The following is a 27,112-nucleotide window of genomic DNA, read 5'->3' on the forward strand; positions in this document are numbered from 1 at the left end:
GAGTAATGAGTTCAACCAGGGTTGCTCATATAGCTGGAAATGATGCACCCTTGTTTCAGCATGCAGGGTGCCTGAGTTGTGAAGCTCCATTATTCCCAGCATCAGAGGAAGCCTCTTGTCATGGACATTTATCTCCTATGAGTAGAGTTCAAATAAAAATTTGTATTGTATGGACTGACCAGATGACAGGAACCCTGGCTGTAAGCAGATGTTGGATCACCTGCTTCTGGACTACATCAGACAGCTCACACTTACCAGTGAGAGTCAACATCTAAACAGGATCAAAGCAAAAAAGCAAAAAAAAAAAACAAAGGTAATGCTTTGCAGAATGAAGTGATTTAAAAGGGCACAGGAGTTTCATTCCCCATTTTTTTTTTTTTTCCATGCAAGGGAAATTACAGATGTTACTGTTCATTTTTTGTTAAATGTTCATGCATATTTCTTTTCACTTGCTCCCTGTCACTGAGTACACAGCTTCAAAGATGTTTAGCAATACAGTATAATATCAATTCCCAGCTTGTAGCAGCGGGGTTGGAACTATGTGATCTTCAAAGTCCTTTCCAACACAAACATTCTATGACTCTATGATTCAACACATAAACGAACGGTCTACTAAAAGGAAGATGTAAGATGATGGGAACATCCAGAAAAGATACCATTGTAATTAATCTCAGACTAATATCTAGGTTGTAAAGAGCCAACAGAAGTTCTTTAAATTTTAAACTGCTAATAGTATCCTCTCTTTTCCCAGACGAAAAGCTCTTATGATAGCTCCTATTTGTGTAGAAGAGATTTTTCATGCCAGCCTGCTGTGTTAATACCGCAAAAGCGTTCAAGAGAGGGAGAGAATCCCCCGCTGTGCCTCACCCCTGGGACTCCTGACCCCTGTCCCATGCACAAAGGCACTGAGACACCAGAGCCAACCTTAGCTGCTAAGTGGGAAAGGGAGTCAAGTGAATGCAAATGAGAATTATATAGTAATTATAATATAAATAGGGTCCGCAGATTAAGTCTGTGCATGCTTTCAAAGAGCAGAAACTAATTTAGGCTTCATAACCCTCAGGAAAAGTTCCAAGAGGTCACATTTTGCCTTGAAGCACTAATTACAACCTCCTGCTACTGGGTATACAAAAAGTCAAGCATCGCTGTAATCATCGCTGCATGGGAAACCACTCTGGTCACAGCAGATAACAGTCACCCAGTGACACAATATGTGAGCCGCAGCCAGGATTGCCTCACAGGCATGGCCAATGTGCTCCTTGAATGACTGCGGTGTGGGAAACCCACACTTGTGCCATTGGGTCATACCCAGAAAAATGTAACCATGTTCCGCTCCTCCTAACAGTGCATCTAACGTGGGCTCTCCACCCCTAACCAAACACTCCAGAGTAAGCCAACATCTCAAATGATCCAGAAAATCAGCCGTTCCATGACATGCAGGTAAGGCAATTCCCACCCATGATACTTGTGCAGCCATCTAACAAAACACTGTAACAGTTTCTAGAGCCGATTCCTGCATAAAAATAGATATACATACGTCAACTGAATTAATATGAAGTTTTCATTCAGTTTGGACTGTGGACCCAGCTTGGAATGCACCTGCTTGTGATACAGGTGGGAAAAGCCCCAAACACGTATGGAGAATGGAGAGGCCTCTTTCAGGAGTAGCACTGATTTTCTCTTCAGACTTGGTGGACATAAAGTGTTACGGTCCTCTATGACTTACTGATAAAAATTACTGCAAGGCACTTATAAAGGGTCATTGCATTTAACAGCAAGACAAGCTGGGGCACAGAGAGGCATGATCAGTTGGGGATGCAGGTGAGAACCACTCCCTCAGAGCCTGGGAGTTATTGCTTCTAAAATTGGCTGTCAGAGGATGGCTATACTGAAGTGCTGCCAGATGGTTCACACTCCATTAGTAAAATCTGAGTATCAACCTTTTGTATTTGTTTAAACCCAAATGTGTTTCTTTATCCATAAGCTCTAAACTCAGTTAATAAAAGTCCCGTATCAGCATTAGTAGTTATTTCAGCACCTAATTAAGTCTCTTTAGCCTGCTTCACTGACATCAGTTATTACAATTCTTGCCAAAGGTCACTTGAAATGCCAAGTGCCGGCCTCCTTCGCAGGATCAATAGCACTTAGAAAGCTTTTACTTGAATTTCAGCAAACAGTGCTTCAGAGATGCTTTATCTTCACCATGATGAGCAGTTTTATGACGTTACTGGTTGATGGTCAACCCACACACTTCACAAATTTTGCCAAGCAGCAGGCTTGCCACATAACTAAGTTTAAAAGAGCAATGGATGGAGGCATTTTTTCTCTGTACATTTAATGCTGGTTATCTGGAGAGGCTAAATAAGAGTTTTGTGTCTTTCTCTCAAAAGAAGAAATCATTGAATGCCATGCTTGTCTCCAAAGACACTGAGTGATGAGGTGGCAAAGGTGGCGGCTGCTCTTGCAGCATCCTCTGCCATCACTGTGAGATTTAAGAGCATTCAGCACCCGGGAGGGCTGGGCCCTTGCTTATTAAGGCCTGTGATGTAATTACAGACCAGTTATTGAATTGCTGTTGAGATGAAACTGCATAGGGCTGTGAACTAACTGCGAAAGTGTGCATCCACACCTTGTTAACTCTTCACTTAGGTATGATTTCATAAACATTATTGATGAGAGTATGATAGGTCACATTTCTATGTGATGTGCAAGGCAACACATTAGCAACATGGCTTGTTTTTGTAGATGAAACACTGCTTTATGAACTTGCTCTGTGGAATGGCAGACTTTCCATGCTGATGTATAGTTCTCTAGTCATCTGCTTGAGATTACTATAAAGCATCCTCATCTCCTGTTTTTTCACTGATTTCAAGTGATGGTGGGTCTGGCCCATACAACACAGGTTAAAAGGTCTGATTAAATGAAGGAAATGAGAAAGATGTAGAAAAAGGCTCATTATCCTCCTGCCTGCAGGCATGAGCCAACCGCTTATTGTGGAGACTGGGCAGACACATCCCTGATGAGTATGTTATTGGAAAAATCCTGCAGACAGTAATTATGCACCTTCCACTGAAGAACACTGGCTGTGGAGCTAGACCTACTTCTAATCTGTTCCAGTAGCCAACGGTGCTTTCCCTGGGAGCGCTGCCTTGCAACATGGGAAAGGAAATGAGGGCTGTGATTCTCGACTTGAGATGCAGCCATAGACAAACCACTAATTCTTGCTGTACCTCTGCTCCCCGTTTGGTAAAAGCATGAAAATGATCGTATGGGGGAAGGTTACAAAGGGACTTTTGTGTGTCTTTCCACAATTTAAATATAACTGTGACTGCTGCATTTATTTTACCAATGATAAAATTTATATTTCTTCCTCCCTCTATTTGAGAAATCTCAATATACAATCATCTTGAGACATTAAATATTAAGCTCTTCATGTTCAAAGTGACATAAATATATACAGTACTGCCAATAATGTCTCTGCACTGATCTCACGGCCTCTAATATAAATGGAGTAAGTGAAGCAAAATCTGATTTGATTCATGACTCATGATGAAAGATGAATATCACAATCTTCTTTACCAATGCAAAAATAATTCAGATACCTTTATCCAGAAAGCAAGTCCCTCGCAGTAGAAGTATGTGTCTTTGTGATGAATATTCCAGAAAGAGGAGTTGTTTGCTAAAACTAGTATTTTTTGTGAAGATACCCATGATTAAAAATCATATATCCAAGATTTTATGAGGCTTTCAAGCCAAGTGCATTCCAAAAACTCACCATTATAGAGTATTACAAAAGTGCAGATTAAACTGCTTATGTTGATAAGAAGACGGGGAAAACAAAATGTTATTTTGTTACCATGGAACTCATCAATAAATTGAAGAGCTTTATCAGTTTAATTTAGCTTTTCTTTGGGACACATTCAAGCCTGCCTAAATCAACCGATAATCCCACGACAGAAGAAAATAATAGGAGCTTTTCCAAAACACACATCTTCAAAAAACCAAAGTCTTTATCCAGCCATGGCATCTAAGAAGATGTACAATACCAAAAACAACATACAGAATTTTATATTTGCTCACAACTTCAGAAATATTTTTTAAAATCCCTGGACTGAACTATGCCAGTGGTGATGGTGCTAGATACTGGCATTTCAGCTGGTTGAGCTTATCTCATACTGCACAGCCCTTGGCTATGCAGCACACAAGCTTTCCCATTTTTCTGGCCTCCTCCAGGCTCCTTTAAAAGTTGTTCTCCCAGGAGTGCTGGGTTTTAGTAAAAAAATGACAATATTAAAAGAATAATGAGGCACCATAAAAGGTTGCTCAGAGAAGCTGTGGAAGCCCAAAAGATGGAGTTACTCAAGGCCAGGTTGGATGTGGCTCCGGTCAGCCTGATCTGGTGGGGGGTCAACAGCCCATGGCAGAGGAATTAGAACTTTAATGTCCCTCCCAATCTAAGCCATCCTATGATTCCATGAATGCAGAAGAGATGCTAGTTAGCAGTCAATAACTGGATTTAGCATTGCACAGATCAAGGATGTGTCAATTTCTGAACCTTGGCCCTGACAAGTGTAAATACTAAGCTGATGCATTCTGCTAAAGAACTCTTCACTGTAAATCAATGATTGAATTGAATCTCTTTTTTAAACTTAGTCCCACCTACACAAAAATTTTCTGTGTGTGTGGAATCCTCCAGAAGTATAACATTTCAAACTTGTGCCACCTGTGTGGGCAGTAGCTTGTCTTGGAACCACATGAGAGGGCAGAAAAATCTATATTAGTAAAATGATTCCACAGCATGGTTTTAGACATGCCTGGAAGAAGGAGACCTATCCTCCGATAAATCCCTTCCCCATTTGTCATTTTGGGCATATTATCGAGCACAGCTCAGGTGCAACATATCATTTTGGTCTACACTTGCAAAATTGCCTGCTCAGAAAGGTAGAAATGATTTCACTCCTGCTGCCTGTGATTATTGATCTACAGCATCTAAGCCACACTACTGATACTACTAGAGAGGGCCTTCAAAGGAGGTGGTTAATACTAGAACATTACTAGGAGAGCCTATTTTGCTTTCTTCAAAGAGACAAACAGCTTCAGCACCAGTTGACCTGCACAACACTGGCAGTAAAGACTACCAGGCAAACACAGGTTCCAGCAGAGATACTCTTTGAAGAGCTCAACAGACTACAGCAATGCTGAAGTGTCTTGAATCAGAGCACTCATACTATTTCTGGAAAAACAGAAGGGACGTGAGATGCGTAGGAAGAAAATAGTGTTCTCTGTTCTAAGATACACTGTTATTTCTTCTCAAACTGATAGGTGATTTTTCCCAATCTTGTCAATAAAATGAAAAGATGATACACAGCACAGTGGCAAAGGCACTCGTGTATCACCAGACCATGCCATGCATGAGTAGCTTCCCCTCAGTCCTTCTTACAGTCCTCTCCCTTCTGTGTAACTACTAATTTTCTTCATGTCATCCCTAAAAATGATTATTCCCTTCCTGAAAAGGCATGATTATGGAGAACCTTAATTAGCAGGCTGGTAGGTATTCCATGAACAACACACACCCCTATCATTTTCATCACATATTAAATGGCATTAATTGCAGTAATGTATGCATGTGCCAAAGATCTTCCTCACCATTCCTTTTGTCTCAAAGCTAGCAGGCATTAACCCTTCATTGGGAACCTCATGACTCTCTAATTACAGTGAGGATACAGCTGCCTGCATGCAATAGCAGGGACTTGAACTCCAGGATCCAGAAAAACCATTGTTAGTTCTGTATGTTGAAGCCAAATCTCAATGGCTTCAAACAGACTATTTAGAAGAATGAACACACTGGAACCAAACTGCTTCAGGGAGTGTTAGGGTACAAAGTAGCCTGCAACAAAAGTGGCAGCACATCCTTTCTTCCCCCATGAACGTAGTACTAACACTGAAGTTTTAATAGTGCTGGGGAGTGAGGGAAGGAGTCACTGAAGATGAGGAGCACCAATTTAAAATGGAAACACTAAAACAGCACAGAGCTGATTACAGTGATAGTCTTGGTGAAGCTTTATTCTTGCTAAGGAGAAAGAGTCATCACCAAAAAATGGGCTTAAGGGCATTACTGGCTACGTGTCATTCAGCTTTGTACTTTATATGCCTAAACCTCACCAAATGAACAGGAATACTTTGCTTTCCAGAGCCGAAACTTGAGAATTCTTACCTTTTTCTCTACATAATTGAATTTTACATCATATTCCAGAAAAGAAAACCCCATCCTCAGTGAAATTTAAGTATAAAGTGCCAAAAGCAGATTTTCCTCCTTTATTTCAGAGACTCATTGGCAGAGGCTGTGCCAGTTTATAAGAGGAGAGAGAAGGACAAGCCCATATTTTATGATGAAAAGGACAGTAGGAGTGACCTTGCTCCAGCACACATTACTTTTTTGACAGTGTCTAGAGGAGATAATCTAAGAGCAGTCTGCAAAGCATCGCATTTCCTTAGGTCCTACTACAGTAATTCAATCATGAGCATATAAAATTAGATGAGAAACAAGGTAACTAGCCTTCTGGGACTGAATAATTGCAACAGGGGTTGCTTACTGACAGTAAGCATTACACTGTTTTCCTGAAAGAGAGGTTACCTTTCATTATGGCATATTTTTCCCATTTCAGCCTGTACCAGATAGCACTGTTGGACAGCAAAAATAAGAAATTTACATGCTGCATCTAAGGTACTGAAGCAGTGAGTAGAATTCCTGACCTTTGGGATCCACGAGCAGTGCCAGACCCTTTTTGTAATTTAGTTTGTTTTGCCTTTGAATAGCTGTTTCCCCTTTCCAATGCCCTTCATTTAAGCATCATAGAATACCTTATAAACACGCTGATTAATCAATTCATATAAAACTATTTTAAAGAGTTTAATGTAAGTCACAGCTGCTTCTGCATCTCTAAACGCATTGAAGTTTTCAACTGAAGATCACAAAGCGAGTTATTAAAGCAAGACAGAGTGAAACTGAAGTATGGAGGAGGTTAAGTCTCTAAATCAGCCCAGGAATTGTTTTCTAGACACAGGAAACTTCATATAAATATTTGCCCATGAAACATTCATTTAGACAACTAAGAAAATTTGATTTACTGGTTAGAATAAAAACATGGGATAGCTATTTTCAGTAAGTCTGCTTTTCAGACAAAAGTGATGATTTCCCTCACCAGACCCACTGTAACGTGATGGAAAGCACAGCAATGATAGCAAGGTAACAAATTCCCGGGTTGCAGCAAGTGAGGACAAGCCTAAATGCAGCTGCCATAGACACAGAAACAAAGAAAAAAAGCTACTTACCATTGGAAGGCTTCAGATAAACAGGGATCTCCAGCAAGATACCCCTGCCTTCAATACCAACCCTTCAATGAGGTCTGGGAAAGGGTGGATCCTGGCTCGACCCCTTCTGGTCACTCAGCTGCACTGCATGCACCTGAGCTCCCCTGCTTGGCCCTGCCTTCCCACCAGGTGCTTAATTACTGTTTCAAAACCTGTCTTAGCATTTCCACTACACTCCCATGAACTACAACAGGTACTAAAGTTGGTTAACTTTGCTGTAGATGTGCACGTAGCAGATACTTGATGCTGAACTGATCCTGAATGAAATGTGTCAAGAAGAAACGCTCCTGTAAACTGCTTGAAAGTAAGAAATTGACAAACCTCACACTCCCAGTTATGTAATGAAGTAATGACTTCACCAAGTTTAATGGACTGGTACTTTTATAAAATCATTGAAAAGGTAAACTTTCAGGATCTCTGTTTTCTTGCATAAGCGTATTTTGCAAAGTTAACTGAATGAAGACACTGACAGTAGCCCCACAGTACAAACCATGCTGTATTGGCATTGCACTGAGAGCAGAGTTTGACAATTTAGACTTGTACAATTAACATTCACACAAAATACATTCAGCAGATGTAAACAGATCTAACTCTAATAACCTGATAATAGAGTTACTGTTTGCAGCAGCTGAGGATCCATCCTACAGTTCATTATGGAATAACAGTATCTTGTGTACCTGGATTAATGTACATACTAATAAAACTCATTAATCTCTTTAGGTACCATTGCAAGGCTTTTGTAAATGAGATATAATGCAATACAAACACATCCCCCCCACAACTGTTGATAAAACCCTTTAGAAACTTAATACTGTTATTCACAAGTGCTTCTAATTACAGCAAAACAATTATTTTGGTGAAAGGAAATGGACACTGTTCCTAGGAGCTACTGGCAATTTTCCTGAAATAAAAACAAGAAGAAAAACATACGGGTCTTTTGTTGTCAAGAGATAAACTTCATAAACATAATAACATTCACTGTAGCACTGAGCATTTAGTGGGAAATGGCATTTCTCCACGTATGGCTGCCATGCCTATAGATTCACAGATTTGCAGGCGGTCCGTTAGGTTAATTAGGCCACTGCACCAAAGCTACTTCATTACACTGTATCACCAAGTGCTTTTTACTCTACCTATAAACGTCTCACAAAAGAAAGTCCATCTATACTTTTTGGTTTAAAGCTCATTTTAGAGTTAAGGTGTCAGGAACTTGTTCTCCGTTGCCCATGGTTGATCCCACCTCTTCGGTTTCTCTCTCACAAATTTTCTAATGTTTTATCTCCTCTTGTCTTATTTTAACTTAAGGATGCTTGGACTGGTTAAAGGGACTTACCTCTGACTTGAGTAGGAAGATGTGCATAGAAACAGGTTGCACACATCTGCCTTATCATTTAAAAACAACAGCAAACCAAAACACATAAAAGAAAAAACATTAAGAGTAAACTTTCAAAAGTGAAGTCATTCAGGTACTCACGGCCAGACTTTCAAAACTACCCTCAGGTACATTGGATATCTGAAGATATCTATGTCTAAATCCTATCCTTAGGCACAACAACCACAAAACCAATTCCCACGTACCTTCACATGTCAGTAGGAAGTATTCCAAGTTGTGACTGAAAGATGCACTGAAATAGGTACAGTTTTCAATCAGATCACAAGACAGACACTGCCTGTTGAAGTTTCCATTTGTGCTTGCACTGGAAAAAAAGTTAATATAATTCTGTGAAGGTCACTGAGCAAATGTTATCTGGAAGCAACATTATTTGAATCTCACTTTACTATAGAGCAAGAACATAAATATAATGTGCCCAACATTAGCAAGAGACAAAGCATTTCCATTTGGCTGAGTTTAAATAGCAGTAATGGCTTTTTTTTTTGCTTGAATGGACAGTGTTTAAATGGATAATGATGTCTATCTCTGCAAGGTCAGGTGGGTATGCAGGATTGTGTAGTTTTTAAAATAAAATCACAGTTGCAATTCCACAAGAGGAAGCTATAATTTAGTCAATGAAAGCATGAAAATAAAAAGGAGCAGTGTTTTCACACCAACTCATTTTATAGCAGGCAATAAAGACCTGGAACTGCTTTCTTGAAGTTTCTTACTGGTTGCCTCACTGGTTTGATTTGCTAGCTGCTCCCTTTGGGGCTGAAGGTATTTTCAGGAATTTAAATAGTTGTGTTATCATGTCCAAGTGGAAAAAAAAAACACTGCTTTGCAGAGTCTGTTTTTGTTGAAGGTAATGTGGCCTGTGCATATGCTCAGAAAGATTTTGTGGGAGTCTACTGTTGGTTGAAGAATGAATTACAGATCATTAGTAAATATTATTAAATACAATTCTGTACTGCTACAGCATTTTGCAACCTCACAGTCCTTCTTTCCAGTATTCCTGTGAGGCAGGTGACTGATTTTGCTGCCTTTTCAAGGTAGAAAGAGACGAAGCTGACAACTTGTTTAAGGCCACCGAAGACTCAACTGAGAAGCTCTGGGGATCTTGTTTAGGCTGAGATCATGTTTCTGGCTTTCAAATCATTCTGCATAGAATCCATTAAATCAGATCCAAAATAGGAAACAAAGAACACCCAACAAAACCAGATTGTCATTTGATACAAGCTGCCTTATCTCAACTGCTCAGTTAATGAACATAGGCCAAGGATGCTTCTGAGCTGACTCCTTTGGACAAGGACGAGAGAATCAAACTATCCACAAGAGAAAATCAAATGCTTAAGGAGAGGCCAGTTTCATTGGGTAATGAATGTAAGGTTGAGGACATTCACATTTTGGGCACCTCTTTCCTCATAACCAGTGTGGGAAACGAAATTAGGGAGGCTTCTTGAGCAGCAGTACCTGGACTCAGTTGACTCCCTTTCCATCTTTCATTAGAAATTAACAGTTGATATGGCTTTTTTTTTTTTTTTTTTTTTTTTTTTCTTCACCTTCTTTCTTTAAGAAAATAAACACTGAGAGCTGAACTACTCTCAGAAAAGTGTGGAACAGGCATAGATGTTACAGAAGGAAAACATGACTGAATTGCAGATAATATGGTTTGCTCCAGTCTCTTTCCCATTGAGGAAAAAAAAAGGTATGAAGTCATGTCAGAAAGGGCAAATGTACTGAGAGTCCCTTATCAAGCAATGCTATCACCAGTTCTGCCCCTCATTACAAACACTGAGAAAAATAAAGAAGCAAATAAAAGAAAATAATTATTGCCAAAGGGTTATAATCTGAATTCGATTTTCCTCTTCAATAATCTATTTCTGCAATAATTCTTGATAGCTATACTACCTATAGCTGGCCATAAAATAACCTTTTGCTCACTGTGCTGTTCCTTGAGGACACTGAAGTCATCTGGTATTGCAAAAAAAAAGATTAAAAATCAAACAAAAACAACCCACAAACACCTGTAAATATAACATCCTGCTTTTCCTTTTCAATTTCCTGACCAGGTGAGGTGCTATTAAACTCTAATGAAAACTGCAGTCTGGAAGAATAGAAACAATTCATATGTGTGGTTTATGCAATTCTGGAATCTTCCACGCGTTAAGCAGCTCTGTTGGAAAGTTGTACGACAGGTTATCAATCGTCAGACTGATTTTAAATTTTCAAGAAAATGAGAAAATTGCTAAATTTCAGACATTTCCAGATGTCTGTCATTCCGCTCACTGTCATTACACTGCTCTGTGCCAGTGATACACTGCAAGGTGCTGCGATGCTATTAAGGACAATCAGATGAGTGACAGTTTCTACTGCAGTCTCTTATGTAATGACTCATGCTCTGTATGTGAAGTTAACAAACTACAGACCTGTACAAATGCCGCCTTCTTGGCAAATCTTCTGTGCTGAGGAAATAACTTTAAAACAAACAACGACAACAACAACAAAAAAGACATGTGAATTATTAGTAGGGTGTTTACAAGTATCACGTATAACATCTTCATTCACAAAGTCATTTGACTGATCATACAAAGTTTGGGACTCGGACTACTGATGATCAAAAAAGGATCAAGTGATGAAGGTAACAACCTTTCCATTTTTTCATCAAGGTCTGTGGTGCAAAATTACCTTTGAGCAAATTTTCTTATTCTCTGAAACCAGTTTTTAACTTTATTTTTATTCTTTTCCCAGCGAGCCAACCGGGATCTGATGCAAAATGCACTGAAATATCCTCTTCGAAAAAGGGAATCAAACTTTCAGGAAGGATAAGTGAAGAATGCTTCATTGCTCAATTTTTGTGCTGAGATTGTGGTCAAGGCTTTTTCTGCTTAAATACTGAACTCACTGATCTACAGTGAGGCAGTTTCTGTTCACCTTGAACGTGCTGATGCTGCTGGTGGCCAACATGCAGGGTCCAGAATGATGCTCCACATACACTTCATGTCAATACTGAAACATCACAGGGGCAAATGCAGTGCCCATGTGGAGAACACATCAGATAGGACATTCAGCCCTGCTGATCTTTTTCCAATAAGCTGCACTTGCCTCAAAGTATATTTTGATTGCTTAAGTTGTGCATGGTATTTTCCACTTGAGTGGACTGTGAAAAAACAAGTAAGAGCTTTGCTGCAAGTTGCTATTCCACTCTGCTAAGTCATAATGACCATTTTCTCATAGTGAAGTTATTAGTGAGTGCATCCAACACCTTGAAGGAGCCTTATGCTGTGTTCTTAATGATCATTCAAAGGTCATCATATTACAGAGACATTAGTCAGATGTTTCAATGACCTTACAAAACCAAGTCAATCTTCTAACTAAGGCTTTGCATGCAAAGGATTCTATATGGCATTTTGAGTCCAGAAAAGCTTCCAAATATTTTCTTTCCATGTATTTTCAGAAAGTCTGTCTAATCTGTTCTTAAAAAGAAAATAATACAGAATTTATTTTACAGGCATGAATGACAATGTTTGTCTGTGTGTGTGTGTGTGTGAGTGTATTCTAACTAAACACTATTCCTATAATGCACTGATATATCTGCAGGTCAATAAAGGACTCTTTCTAAAATTGTGTAGGAGGTCAGTGAAAATACTCTTCCTTGCTTCAGAGCTTAACATTTGAAGCTGCTGTAGGGGAAATGATTTCTCTATAGAAATTTATCCTGCATTTGATAGCCACAGAAAGAATGGGACAGAGAAAACAAATCTAAGACAAACTCTATGCAACAGTGCAGGAGATTAAACCAAAGCAGAGAAAAACAGAGGCTGCTGTCTTATCTCCATCTCCTGTGCTCAGACATTTCAGATGCATATACTTCACTGTAACTAAACCAACAGCCCAGTGCTAAGCAGGGGATGACTGAATTGTCACACCAATATTTACTTACATTTTATGCCTCTTTTCATCATAGGCCAATATCTTTGTCACATCCCAGTCGCCAGATGTGATAGACTCCAAGTTATCGCTGCTGCTGTTGGGCTGCCAGAAATAGAAGAGAATTCAATGTCTTTATTCTTAAGCTATCTAAGCAAAGCTTCTCTTTATGTTTCTGTTCTGATGAAGAAAGCTCTTTAGACTCTGGTACCTGTTCAGGGCTACTAAGCACCTGCAATTTCCACCAGCTCCCCCCCCCCCCCTTCCCATATTTCTGAGAATAGACAGTTATGGAAATAAATAACAGAATCAAAATCGTCTTAACTATAACTCTTCTAGAGATAACAGGATAAATTCAGTATAGAACTGCTTCATATCCCTTCCTCTAATCTGGCGTATCCACAAGCTTCAGATTAATCCTTTATGGCAGTGCAGGGATTTACTTATTTACACTAAGAAGGCATTAAAAAACAAAATGAAACAAAGCAAAGCAAAGCAATGATACTGTTTGAAAAGAGAAAGTTGAGAAACTTTTTTATCCTAAGTATCTCAGTCAGAAATTGGTATTATTTTATGCACAATCACTGAATACTTTCCTTTCTGCGCAAGTCCAACATTCTACCCTTGCACCACCTGGTCTCTCTGGTCTGAGCACAGACATTACTTTCACTGCTTCCTGCTGCAGGTGCACACAAGGCAGCAGCAGCGAGCCATTCACCTGTGATGATGACATGGCAACGTGGTAGAACTTCCCGCGTCCTCCCTGGGGATGGGCTCTCACAAAGAAAAACTTCCGACCGTCCTTGGAAAAAATCGGCTCTTCATTCTGTAAATGGCAGAATTAAGGATTATGTTACCACTAAATTGAGCCATGCTGCAGAACCCTGTGAGATTAATTTAGAGTGAAGCAGAGAATGGCCTTTAACAGCAACCCGAGGCAAGTGGAAAACCCACTGAAAACTGGAGAACGTTTTGGAAATGACTGTGTCTGTGGTCTCGGGAAGCTGACACCTTCCAGCTGGGGGAAGACGGGGAGCTGAGCAGGAAGGAAAGGCCCTTGGGTGTAAAGTCAACTCCCATTTGCACAGCCAAAAGTGCATACATACAGCTGACTGCTCACAGCAGCTGGCATCAGGCCTTCAGCAATGATGTGAAGCTTGTTGGCACAAGTATGTCAAACTTTGTTTACTCCACTGGAAGAACTGATCTGTTCCTGTCTTTGAGGAAACACAACTAACAGCATACTAGAGCAGCTGTCACCTTTTCCTGCTCACTTACAGTTATTTATTTCACTGAAGTATTTATGAAGGGAAAGATATTCTTGCCAAACTGCCTTTGACACAGAGCTCCCAGGTGAAGGTGATGATTGACTTTTATTGGGTGACTGGAACATTCAACCTGAGATAGAAATGACCCAGTGTGAGGAACTCAAACCACACATATGGCAAGTGAGCAGTTCCTGGAAGAGTCTTTGTTTTCCTTTTTGTAGAGGAACTCCAAGGCACGTGGGACATCTCCAGTGCAAGAGATGGTTGAACAGCAGGCTACAATAAAGGGCAGAAGGATGGCCCATAAGGTGGCACAGTAGCTCTGTACAAAGGGAATGGGCTGGTTGAAGCTCCTTTGCATGTTGAATAGATGGGACTAACACATGAGCTGAACCTCTGCTGAACTTTTCCTGGGGACCAGCTGAGCCCTGCCTGCACTGACCCATCTCTGTGGCTCCTTTGTGGCAACATGGCTGATAACGTTGAGCCTTTTCTGGTTCCAACGTTTACCAAATCTCTGCTTTCTGCTTTGGCTCTACACTGAACCAGAACTTCACTGCACAGGCTGATGCAAATGCACATGGCAAAAATAAGTGTTTTTATTTATCATGAAGTTCTTACTGTGTATTAATTTGCTACCATCTCTTCACTGATTAATTACTTTCCACTATCTCTTGGTTTTAACAACACTGTGCTTGGTGTTCAAACTGCTTGCTTTTCTTATTTTCTAGTGCTAAGGATTTCATTATATTTTAAAATATTCCCATTTACAGCTCATTGAATGAAATAATGGTATCATTTGTTTCTGACGTTGTACTGAAACTTGAAATATGAAAACAACATTATTTCCAAATGTCTTGAACGACAGAGGAAAACTCCTTGAAAAACAACATGGGCAAATCTACTGCTCCACCAGAACAGAGGTACATGCCAGAGATTTCACCCCATGCTTCTCTATCTGTGCCTCCTGCATTATATATTTCAGCAACATGTTTTTGCCAGTGAGAGCAGGCTTTGCACAGATTCATCCGAGGTTTGCTTAGATTTCATCACTTCATCAGGCTTTGTTTAAGGTTATAACAGAGACAGTGACTTATCCTGGATGGCAAACTGGGGGCTATCAGGAAGGGAGCTTGCCTTGAGCTGCAGCTGATATGATTTGTGTGGGTCAAACACCACCACACTGCAGCTCCACAGGAAGCATTTTCCAGCTGGTCCATCTGTGCTTCTTTGTGCAATATCCTCTCTGCTTCCTGCTCCTCCGGAGTACAGTGCTTAATGTGCTTTTGGAGAGATTCTTTGAAATCCTGCTTAAGTTTTGGTCTGCTGTGTGTTATTGATTATGAATAATACTTCTTTGAGAAGTTTTTCTGGTTTGCCTTCAATTTTAAAAAAGGAAAGCAGTTTGTCTGAATCACCCAGTCCTCTGCAATCACTCCACTGATTGCTTTTCCCTTTCTCAGAAGTCTCCTACTTTGTCTTAATGATGCACCTTTGCCTGCCTTTGTAACATCAGATCACTTATGGGGTGGTTTCATGAAAAGCTTTTTGCATGATGAAAGTCAGTCTTGCTTATAAGCTTCTGTGAGCTCTGCTTTTATTTTAAAGAACTTCATTTCATTCTGCCTATTAACGAGGTGCAAGAGAATCATTACTGGGCTACTCTGCTGATGGAATTAAAACAAGGGAGCTGTCAAAGAAAAATGTTGTGAGATTTTCTACATCTCCACCTTTTGACAGAGCGTAAGTCTTCTCAAACAGAGGTGACCTGAAACACTAGGGGGACAGGAGGACTGCAAAGGCAAACAGAGCCCAAAGGAGCTGTTTTCAGGGGAGGTCAGGCAGCCCATGCAGGCACTTTTGGATGTGGTATGTCTATAAACTATTTTGTGGCAATCTCCTGGTTCCATTGACATCATTGTCAAAACCCACAGCTTTGTGTAAAGGTGGAATTGCACCCTGATTTATAATTAAATTTATTCAGCACAATTTCACGATTAAATAAATAATCCAATTTAAATGCCAGTAAAGTTTATCTACGCCTGGTGCTGTAGAAAATTCTCCTTTGCTGTCTCCTTGTCTTTATATGGCCATCATAATCGTTATATGGAAATGGCTTCTTTACAAAAACACAAACAAAACTTTTTACAGCTGTAATTGTTTCAGAGAATTTGTATATCTAAGCAAAGGTATGAAAGAAGGTGAGTTTGGTTTTTACACTCAGCAGAGAACTTGAAGGTACATAAATAAAAGCAGCAAAATCTTCCAAAATCACAGAATCACAGAATTGTAGGGGTTGGAAGGGACCTACATAGATCATTGAGTCCAACCCCCCTGCCAAAGCAGGGTATCCCTAGGTATCTTTGGTGAACTTGTACCGATTCTTTTTCATCAAAAAGGCTTGAAATCCCTGGCTTGAAAATCATCTGATGAGGAGTTACAGGCATTTTATAGAAGACTATGTGTATTTCCCATCGCACTTTGAGTAATTAATCCTGTTTTTTAGCTACACAATGAAAGCAATATTGCTATTGGCCTATGTTGGAGAGAGGTCTCCAAAGTTTTGGGGTAGAATTCATTCACGCACTGAAGCCCATAATGGAACACAGGACCATTTACCACGACCTTCCATATTTAGATTATTGAATGTCATGGAGTTACCAAAGAGTTACAGTGAAAAGAAAAAAAGAATAAAAAATAAAATTCACGAGTTATGTGCCCTAAGTCAACAGTCCCAGCACTTCAGACAGCTGACAAAAAGTCAACTACATTACCCTTGGAGATTTGCTCATGCCCATTTTTAGTATCTTCTGTTATTTCACTGTTTTTCTCTCCCCCAGTCAAGTGTGAAGTCTGTCTCTATTCTAGGAAGATCTAGGAAGGTAAACTTGAAGTAAAAGGTAAAGTTACCGTACGGTTTTTAAATGATGTGCCTGGAGTACTGTGAAGCAGTATTTTAAGGAATGATGCAAACATCTATATTCTTTGATTTATGTATGTTTGGGCTAATTCTCAGTTGGTCTGGCCAATGGAACACGCTGATGTCTTCTTCAGGTTGGGCTGAATCATGCTCAAGGTCCACTGACTATGCCCACACTGCTGGCAGAACCTGCTGACTACAGCACCGAATTGCATCCTTGGCCCGTATGTATATTGAAATATATCAACTAAGGACTCTTCTTTCTGAGCTGAGTCACACTTCTGGTCTCCTTCAGAGGCTGCCGAATGTGTGATTCATCTTCTTCTTAAAGAGTTGACATTTTCACATTATTCTCATACTCCGACACCCATGGCATGAAAATTACTTTTCAATTTTTTAGACTAAAAAGTCCAAAAATTTTTTAGACTAAAAAGACTAAAAACTTTGGAGACCTGCCACAGAGTAAAAAGTAAATACAGAAAATGCAATTATTCCAGTAACCATATGCTCAGTCAAAACTGGATTTTAAGTCATTTTCTTGTTAGAAATACAGGTGAAAAAGCTCTGTATTTCTTCAGACTCTTAAAAAGCTTTTGAAGAATAATCTCAAAAGCATCCGTAGATGCTGGAGTTATCTTTGTTCAGTAATGAAATGCTTGACTCAATTGGTTATAATAAACATACTTTTCTGACCTCAGATTAGGTATGTGATGTTTGCAGTAACACAAACTAATTCCTTGGAATAGGCTGGTTAGAAATTGGCAATTCTTCTAACAGTTATTCAGGACAAAACATCATCTATTAATGTTTGTACGTTTAATAGGTAAACGACTAAGAAGCATAGCAGTGTAAAGCACAAGTTCTTCTAATACACTGCTCTGGGTTTCAGGAGAATGGAGGATCCAGTTAATAGCAAGGAAAGGACTAAAATTCTTCTCAGATGTATAAAATAAAATAACTCTTTGAAATACTTTTTTTTTTTTTTTTTAAATTAAAGAAAGATACAAAATACGGTCAATTTATTTTTCTCATGACTTGTCTTTGAAGATTTTGTTATCTATTTAAGCTAACACAGGTGGTGTAAACACAAAGAATACTTTGGCAGCATTTTCATTCTACACCTGAGTACAGCAAAAGATTACTTGGAATGCTTGGAGCACAAAATCTATTTCCTCTGTAAAATCAATTTTAATCTGGATCAGACTGGAAGACAGACACTGGAACAGAGAAAAACATTGCTCTTGCTGTGAACTGATGTATGGCTGTTTCTATAGGTTCTTGAACCCTTTGAGCAAGCCGCTACAAAAATGGGATATACTTTAAATCCGAAAATACAGAGCAAGTTCTTTTTGTGACATGCTCCTCCCTGTCTGGCATTCACATATTCCATGAAAACAGTTCTTTGTTGTGGCTGAGATCGTATCAGCAGCATCTCTCTAAAGAACAGCTTAATCAAATCTGAGATCCCTTCATAAACTACCTGCTGGGGAAGTGTTATACATGACCTAGAGATTTACATGCTGAAAATCAACGGTATATAAATCTATAAGCAGGTGTTTAAAAAAATCTGAAAAAAAAAGAAAAATTCCATTAATAAAAAATCTTTTGGGGTTTTAAATTTACTATATATATACATACCTAGTGAATTTATAGGGATTTACTTTCATCTTAGTGTTATTTCATTTGAAGGATGGCAGCACCTATCACTATACAAAGCAGTAGTATGAGACAAAAGTGAGAGCATCAGAAGAATTATGTGAAATGAATGTGAGTTAAAACAGGCTATTACACTCCACCACACAGTTTTTCCTCATTTTGGGATTCATGTAAGCCAGCAGTGTTTCAGCAGCCCTACAGACAATTTAATTCCATTTTTCACCTTTTTTACATTTCTGCTAAGAGCTGCAGAGTAACAGATAATTTTGTCAGATTTAGCTTAAATGACTTGAAATCCTATCTGCATGATTTTGATTGGAAATGGACACAGGCTCTTTTAATTAAATGCTGTTTTCAGCCGTAGACTTCTTTCCAGTCTGGAAGACCAGAAAACAACCACCACAGTGCTTCAAATAACTGTCAGTCTCAGAGCAGGATTTGAAGGACTACCTCTGAGGTTGCTCCATGAATGGGTGGATTACCATTAACATCAGCTTTTTGCCTCTTAAACCTCAGTAAATCTTAGGCTGAGAACTCTGTGCACACTAGAAAAGGTGACAGCTGAAGCACATGATGCTTTCTTATTACTGGGGAACTGTTTTATATAACACAAACCATGGCATCTTATCTTTCTTATTTCTGGAAATCAGTTTTTTCCCCTTGGTAGGACAAGAAAAAAAGAAAAAAAAACTTGCCAAAAGTTTGACCAGAAAGAGAAGATCACTATTACCTGTCTGTGCAGCCAACCTTCACTTTCATCTTCATGTTTCTAAAACAAAGCAAGATCATTAAAGAAACATTCCTGGCATGTATTACATGTTTCTTATCAGCGCAAAGCTGTAGTTGGACTGAATCCGAAAAGTTGTGCAGAAGAACAAAAATGCACAAGTCACATTATTCCCCAAAGAAACAGAATTTGTCAGTAACAAACAAAGGTTGAAACAAAGGTTTTAAGAAAAGACTCTGTACTATGCTCTGTGCGTAGCATATCTAAAGCATAGAGACAGATACGCTCCACTGCATATCTATCTCTCTTCTCTGCTACAGATATTTCTACTACAGAAATATCCTTGTTGGTTTAAAAGATGGGATGTGCTAATAGTTATGCATACATTTACATTAGTATATCTACTGGAGGTATTAATTAACTACAAGTAACTATATAATTTATAATATATTAATAACATTGTTTATATTCTCTGTCTGGCTAAATAAATATGCACCAGTGGACATGTCCCCGGTGAGATGGCTGGAACACTTTCTCCTCAGGTGCGGGTGGCCAAGGACCTCCAGGCTCTTCTCCCTACCTTGGTGCAGACGCCCGTGGTCGCATCGCACAGCGTCAGGATGGAGAAGTTCTGGGCCCTGTTCAGCCAGTTCACTGCCACCTTGGTGCTGGTAGCCCACTTTACCATGGTGATGTAATAGTCCCTGAAAACACAGAGGTGTTTCTGGTTATTAAAATGGCGAATCTGGATGTTTCTGGGCCTCCTTATGTATGGATTTCAACCCCTGACAATGACATTTTTAGGGCTGTGCAGGTGTTTTATCTGCCACTTCTGAAAGTCATTTTCAAAGATCCACAGGCAGAGATAAAGAACTTTTCAAGCTATTTAGTCTTCCAAGAAGGACTGAAATGCCTGGAGCTACAAATTAATGCACCGATGGAAAAGAAATTGCAAACATTTGCCACTCTCAAACCCATCATCACCAACAGTAGGGTTCTCTATGCTTATGAAGAGTTAACGATCTCAGAATGTCCCTGATACACAACATCCATACATACTGAATCAGAAGAACAAGAGCAGGAAGGACATGGTTTAGAAAGGTGCCAAAAAGGAGTCAGTAGAGATGTGAAACTTTACATCATCAAAAATATCATCCCACACTCCCTCGTCCATTCTCTGTGGTTGGACATATACAGGTTCTAGTAATATCCACAGTAAATCACCACTGTTGGCTGCACAGTCCTGTAAGCAATATCTTGCCCAAGAAAACATAGCAAAATTGAGCAATATGCAATATTGACCAATGCAAACCACTTAGGCTGGAGTGGGCTTGAAAATCCAGGGTCACAAATACATATCCTGATGGTCACCTTCCAAAAGCTGCTCACAGATGTGCACCTCTGCACTATTCCATTTTCAGGGTAAAGCTCTTGCTGGGCTGACAAAGCTTTAGTATACCAATGGGCTGTGCAGACCAAAGACACCCTTAACAACTTCTCACAGCACACAGTCTATAAAAATTTATTAGTTCATTTGTTTGCTATAAAATATGTATAAGGAATTGTTGCTCCCTTTGGAATTAACGTGCTGTGTCACTGGAGAGTACTTTGCGTTCTGGCAAGCACTCCTGCATATACCGAAGATAAAGGGCAAAAGCAACAAAGACACGCTTCTCTAGCAAAATAACAAGTTGGGAATTGATTTTGTAGTTTTCTGAAACATTTAGTGCCTGAATTCGGCTGGGGATAAATAACAAAAGACCTCAACAACAGCATCCACCACACTGCGAGGAAGGATACTTCCAGGTGAGAAAACAGCAGTCTGAAAATTCAGTGCTTGAAATAAAACTGTAATTTTACGCTCTATCAGCAAGAGAGCATAGGCCCTAAGAAGGAAAGAAAGGCATTGATGCAAAATTAAACTGTAAAACCATCTCTTCTTCCTCTTCACAATGAACTGAGCAGATTCAGTCACCCTGAAAAGGAAGGTGAATTCAGTACATATTGTGGCTTGGTGTATTTTTTTTTTCATAAATCCAATTCAAAGTTAGAAAGACTTATATTAATCTTCTTTGTCATTGCTTGAACACAGGAGCCACAGTTCTTGCTCAGGAACTTTAAATTATTATTTTAAGTTATGTATATATCTTCTCTATCACCCTGGAGATGGCATGGAGACCCAATTTCTGTATGTAGCCTCTGTGAAGCCTGCAGACACCCAGCAAGCAGACAACAGCACGTACTTGGAGAGTACTTGTTATTCTAGTCTCAGAGTCTTTAATTTACTTCTCCTTACATCTCTTCTGTAGGACAACTAAATTTTATGTCTCCCATTTTGTAGAGGAAAACGAGACAATAAGGTGTGATTCATCTCAGCTAATTGTAAACATCTGCACTTTGAGAGCTGCCCTGGTTGGGCAGCCAATGGAGGGGAGTGGGGCATTTCTCAGGCTCTGTCTGACCCAGTCAGGATTTTACAGGAGCTGAGGGAAGGAGAATGTATTTCTTATGTCTTCTGCACTCAGGGGAGTGCTTCATTTGCCATCTGAGATGCCAATGTGATTTGAGAAATACATTGGACTGCAGTCTGGTTCCCATCACCTGCTGATGTAGCAGTTCACTGTTGCGGGTCCAATGTCTTTCATCAAAATTAAAGTGCCATTTAGACATTAAGCAGTAAACCTTTGTTTTTTTTTTCTTCTCTTTTTTTTTCTGTTTTTCTGCAACTTTTTTCCCTTTCATTCACTTTCTTCTCACAGCAAAGCATGGAATGCAGAAAATTTGGCAAAAGACTTTGAAATGATATTCTACTGCTTCCAAATAAGCTTCCTATCATCAACTTTTTTTTTTTCCTGACAAACATTCCGATTCTGTGGAAAATTTTTGATTTCCTTTAATTCTAAAGCAAAACAAATGGAGTATTATCTCCTCTTTATTTTCAATTGTATTAACTGTACCAAAACACTTGGCTCCAGATACAAAGAACACTCAGACTCGCTGCTTTGTCCATGTGTGAATACACTGGGCACACTGAAATGCTCCAGATCCTTATCCTTATCATCATCATTCTTCCCTGAATTTCTGATGCTCTTTTCTGTAACTGTCTGTACGGTGCACCCCTCATGTCTCTTCATGAAACATTATCACATTAATCATCTCATTTTGGAAAACATATGCATAATTAAAATGTATTCCTCTTTCTTCAGCAGCACTAATAATGTGCTCCGGGGATGGAAATCACCATGGTTTGGGTGAAATTTAAAAGCACTAATTGATCATGACATTTTGCATCATTTTACAATACTGATTGAAACCCAATAAATTACAGCCACCCATAGCCACACAGCACTAATTTATTAGTGACGTGGAGCCTGCAGCCTCAACTCATTACTGTAATTAAAACACTTCTGAGTATACCTCTGAACAAAAAAAATGACATTGTCCAGGAGCAGCAATTCTGATGCTGTGATTTGGGTACTGTGAGCTGGGAATGCAGCCTGCAGACCTGAAGCTGTTCGTTCGAAAGGCAAACACGGCAATGCCCATTTGATTTGTTTACAGGTCATACAACTGCTGTTGCATAATTGGATTTGAATTGGAACCATTCAAAGTGATTCAGTGAAAACCTGTTCTGAGGTTGACATTAATTTCCTAACAGGAAGAAAGGTAACTTCCTCCATAAATGATTGCACTGGTTTAGCATCCTCTCATCAGATGACTACACAGCGTGTGCACAACAAGGCAGAGACCTTATGTACCTATCATTTATAGGACTAGAGGTGATGGCCTTAAATTGCACCAGGAGAGGTTTGAGTTGGATAATAGGAAAAATTTATTCTCAAGAGCAGCCAGGCATTGGCACAGGCTGCCCGGGGAGGTGGTGGAGTCACCATCCCTGGAGGTGTTCAAGAAACATGCAGATGTGGCACTGAGGGACGTGGTCAGTGGCCATGGTGGGGGTGGGTGGCTGATGATCTTAGTGGCCTTTTCCAAACTTAGTGGCTCTATGATTCTATGATCATGCATAATGGGGGCACCTTTCCCTGCCTTCACAGTGGGCCTGCTCCATTAAATCTGTGCTGTACCTATATGTCTGTTGGCACTGGGACTGCCCATCCAGCAGCTTAATTTAGCAATCAGTCAAGAAAGATGAAGTGTGCTTCAGATCGGGTGCTGTTACTTGAGTAAGTGATATGCTGGGAATGAAAACCTTGTTGCATCATGTCTGACATGCACAGAAAGCATCATGGTGCTGGGCAGAGGGGCCACTGCAGGTACCAGAGGTAGAAGCAGAATTCTTCTGCAGGATGTCATGCTGTAAAGCTATTTCAAGTGTGTACAGCAAAGCTACTGAAATCCATAAATGGCTCTAATCCCCAAGCTTTGCAAGGAAGTGTGCCAGGCATTGACTAAAGCTGCTTCTTTCCCAAAGGCAGTCTGGAACAACGTGATGCACCTTTCAAGTGCTCACAGACTACAGATGTAGCACCACTTTTGGCCATAGGCTGAAGTCCAAGCCAAATTTCCAGCTCTTGCTGAATGCAAACAGGTCAGAGCACTTGCTTAGACAGAAATGTGTGGCTAAGTGCTTGGCTGAACTGCAGGCCAACTTCTCAAATATACTTACCCTGAAAGCAGCAAAGAGCTTTACTTTCTATTTTTTTAATGAAGACAGGGCAATGTATTTGCAGAATGACCTTCTGATTTCATTCCCATGCTTGACTCACAAAGCAGTAAACTCATGATTTCTGTATTCATGTTTGTGCTTCATGGTGTCCCATACAGTACACAGACAAGTGTCCCTATTCAATGCCAATGACTAGATGTGAAATGAAAATGTTGTTATGGATTTTGCAACATCCTGCTCAGTGCTCTAAAAATAAGCCTACTCTGAAGTTAGACTGGGTCACAGTGATTTTGAGTAAAAAATGAACAGTGCTCAAGAAAAACATGGAAGAAGAAAAAATATATGAAAACTTTTAACTAGATTTACCCAAAGTGAAACTTGACAGTAGTGGCAGGAAAAGTTACTGTAAAATGACCTCAAAAAAGTCAGGGTCTGATATAAAGCCCTAACAGAATCAGATTGGGCATACCAGTACAAGGAAGCACATACCTCAGTCTCTGATCATCTGGGGGAATCATCTCTAGATCATGGGTAGGCCCATTCAGACCAATCACATGCAAAGATATAGTTGGATTTTCCATTCCAGCCTGGATTTCAAAATAAAATGAAGTAAAAATAGAGTAATTACTACAACTTACACAACACAGAATGGTTTTGATTTATGATGTGCCCATGGACTGTAAAATGTGCTCTCCTGGTTAAGGTTATGGATGGGTACTGCAGCCATTCATAGGGAAGGCACAACTAATGTGGTTTATCACAGAGGTGTGGAAAGCTCATTAGGCAGAATCAAGGGGAAATTCTAAACAGCACATCTCTATCTTTTGTAAAATATGTTGTTTTACATGGTGACTAGAACTAATTTTTTCTTTTCTTTTTATAAGACAGACTATTGGGATAATGGTAAATGTTGTAATACATGGATTTATTCCTTCACTGTAGGAAACCTACTGAGTCAGCTACTTTCCATAAAACCTGCATATATGTATCCCTCCTATTTGATTATGGCTCAGTTAGGACCCATCTGTGAGTTCTGAGGAACTCAGTACACAAAGCAAGAAATGGCAAGAGACGACAGTGCTGCAGAGTACACATCCTGGAAACTGCAGAGAAATCCAAACAACAAATTTTCCTTCTTGTTTCTTTTCTCAGAAGTGCCATGAACCCAAATGTTTTAAGGACTGCCGTAAGCTTTTAGATATTGTCAACTCCTATCTAGAACACAAGCACAATTGCAGGCACAAAGCAAGAACTGAAACATTTTATTTTCATTACATTAGGAATGAATAATACTTTGATCAGAATACTGCAATTTTAATAATACAGCTAAAGAAAAATACAGACTTAATTCACTGGGGAGCAGCTGACTTTTCTTTAGATCTGTTTATTTTCATTGCTTATGAGTATGTCCAATCATACTGTCTCCTATCTGAGCCTACCAAGAAAAAATAAAAACAACATGAGTTTGCTGTTTGCTTGTTTGTTTTTAACAGAACAACAGAACTGCTTGTTTTATTTTCCCTTACCTTTGGATAATGGTATGTTTTAACAGTAGGGTAAAGACTGCCAGTGTATACTGGGATCTCCATGGTGGGGACTCTGGAAGCATTAATTGTTGCATATGCTAACCTGGTGCCATCAGGAGACCACCAATGAGCAATATGAGTCTTCAAGATCTCCTCTAATTAAAAAAAAAGAAAGGAAAAGAGGGAGAGAGGGAAAAAAAAAAGCTATTAGATGTGAATTGCTAGTTAGCAATAAATGAAAACCATGTAGATATGAAAATCCCAGTCTAATCACAGCACAGGGAGAATGTCACAGGGATATCAATTAAAAATGCTCATTAAATTATGCTGTATACACAAATGAACACGATTGATTACAATTACTCAGAATATACAGTTATTAAGCATAATTACGTTGCTCAAGAAATATCAACTTATTCATACCAGTACACACACTCATGATAGAATACAAAGCCTGGCTGCTCCTGCCCTGTGTCTTGTGTTCACGTATATGAACATAAGGAATTTGACAGTAGCAAAAGCTGGGCTCCTTTGGGAATACTGCACTGATTTACTTCTCCATAAAGAGTTCACAAAGTCATGCTTGACTTATATCAATGGATTCAAGCAGCCTTCGTACTTAGGTTAAAGCACATCACCTGAAATTTGAATCTTCCTAATCTCTGCTGCCAGCTGGGAATTAACAGAAATGGTGATTTTCTGTAAGTTACGCAATGTTGGAGTTTTGTAACACTTTGTGAGACACCAGGCTTAGAGGTTGCCATCTTGAATATTATCCCTACTTCGTTTTTAAAAACATTTTTGCAAAGCAATGTTTCATACGCAGCCAGGGTCGGACGTGTGGCTGTTAGTGACAAAATGCTTGGAGAGATGATGATGTAAGTATGTCAGAGCTCAAGTATGTAAGTGGAAAGCAAGACTGCAGATATGTACACAGATCAGGAGAACTCCTTGAGAGTAGCCCTGCGGAGAGGAGCTTAGAGGTCCTGGTTGATGCAAACCTTAACATGAGCCAGCAGTGTGAGCCTGGAGCCCAGAAGGCCAATGGTATCCGGGGCTGCATCAGAAGAGGGGTGGCAGTAGGGAGAGGGAAGGGATTGCTCTCCTCTGCTCTGATAAGGCACCAGCTGGAATAGTGCACCCAGGCCTGGGGTTCCCAGCACTGGAAAGATGTGAGGAGTTGGCACAGGCTGCCCAGAGGGGTTTCAGATGCCCCAACCTTGGAGGTGTCCAAGGCCAGATTAGATGGGGCCCTGGACAACCTGAGCTAGTATTTCATCCAGTGGCTGGCAACACCCACCCGTGGCAGGATGATGGTCCTCGAGATCCCTTCCAACCCAAGCCATTCTATGGTTCTATGATGAATGGATGATTGCAATCTGAAGAAATTATTTTGAAGTCTGTCAGAACCAAATTCTCATTAAACATCAATTCAAAGACCTTTTAATTGCTAATACTTTCTCTTATCATTTAATACGCTTCACTGGAAAGACGACTTCAACTCACAGATAGCCAGAAAAGCTATAAATTCACTCTGCCCAAAGTGTCTTCAGCTACCAACAAGTGGAAGACACTAACTTGGCTTTCTAAACCTACCATTTTGCAAAAGGCAATATCGTAATTCATTTTCATTTAAAGGCTTAATATCATAAAAGTCATTCCTATTCAAACTGGAACAGAAGGGCTTGCATACGTGTACAGATTGATGGGCAGGA

The 27,112-nt window shown here is 39.7% G+C and overlaps 1 protein-coding gene across 5 annotated transcripts in view; it reads right to left on the minus strand.

The window, feature by feature from the left end:
- The window catches only part of DPP6 (dipeptidyl peptidase like 6), a gene marked incomplete at both ends in the record, with an annotated part of 485,505 nt that overhangs the window by 22,647 nt on the left and 435,746 nt on the right, over nt 1-27,112 (minus strand). For all 5 annotated transcript variants that reach the window (XM_079538258.1, XM_079538260.1, XM_079538257.1 and 2 more), the window contains 8 exons: nt 8,950-9,068; nt 11,173-11,220; nt 12,687-12,778; nt 13,392-13,499; nt 19,248-19,286; nt 19,825-19,948; nt 24,361-24,458; nt 25,398-25,552. In XM_079538258.1, coding sequence (XP_079394384.1) covers nt 8,950-9,068; nt 11,173-11,220; nt 12,687-12,778; nt 13,392-13,499; nt 19,248-19,286; nt 19,825-19,948; nt 24,361-24,458; nt 25,398-25,552 — 783 coding nt within the window. The remainder of the gene's footprint in view (nt 1-8,949; nt 9,069-11,172; nt 11,221-12,686; nt 12,779-13,391; nt 13,500-19,247; nt 19,287-19,824; nt 19,949-24,360; nt 24,459-25,397; nt 25,553-27,112) is intronic.

The sequence above is a fragment of the Tetrao urogallus genome (genome assembly GCF_951394365.1).
Source record: "Tetrao urogallus genome assembly, chromosome: 7".
In the NCBI taxonomy this organism is placed as follows: domain Eukaryota; kingdom Metazoa; phylum Chordata; class Aves; order Galliformes; family Phasianidae; genus Tetrao; species Tetrao urogallus.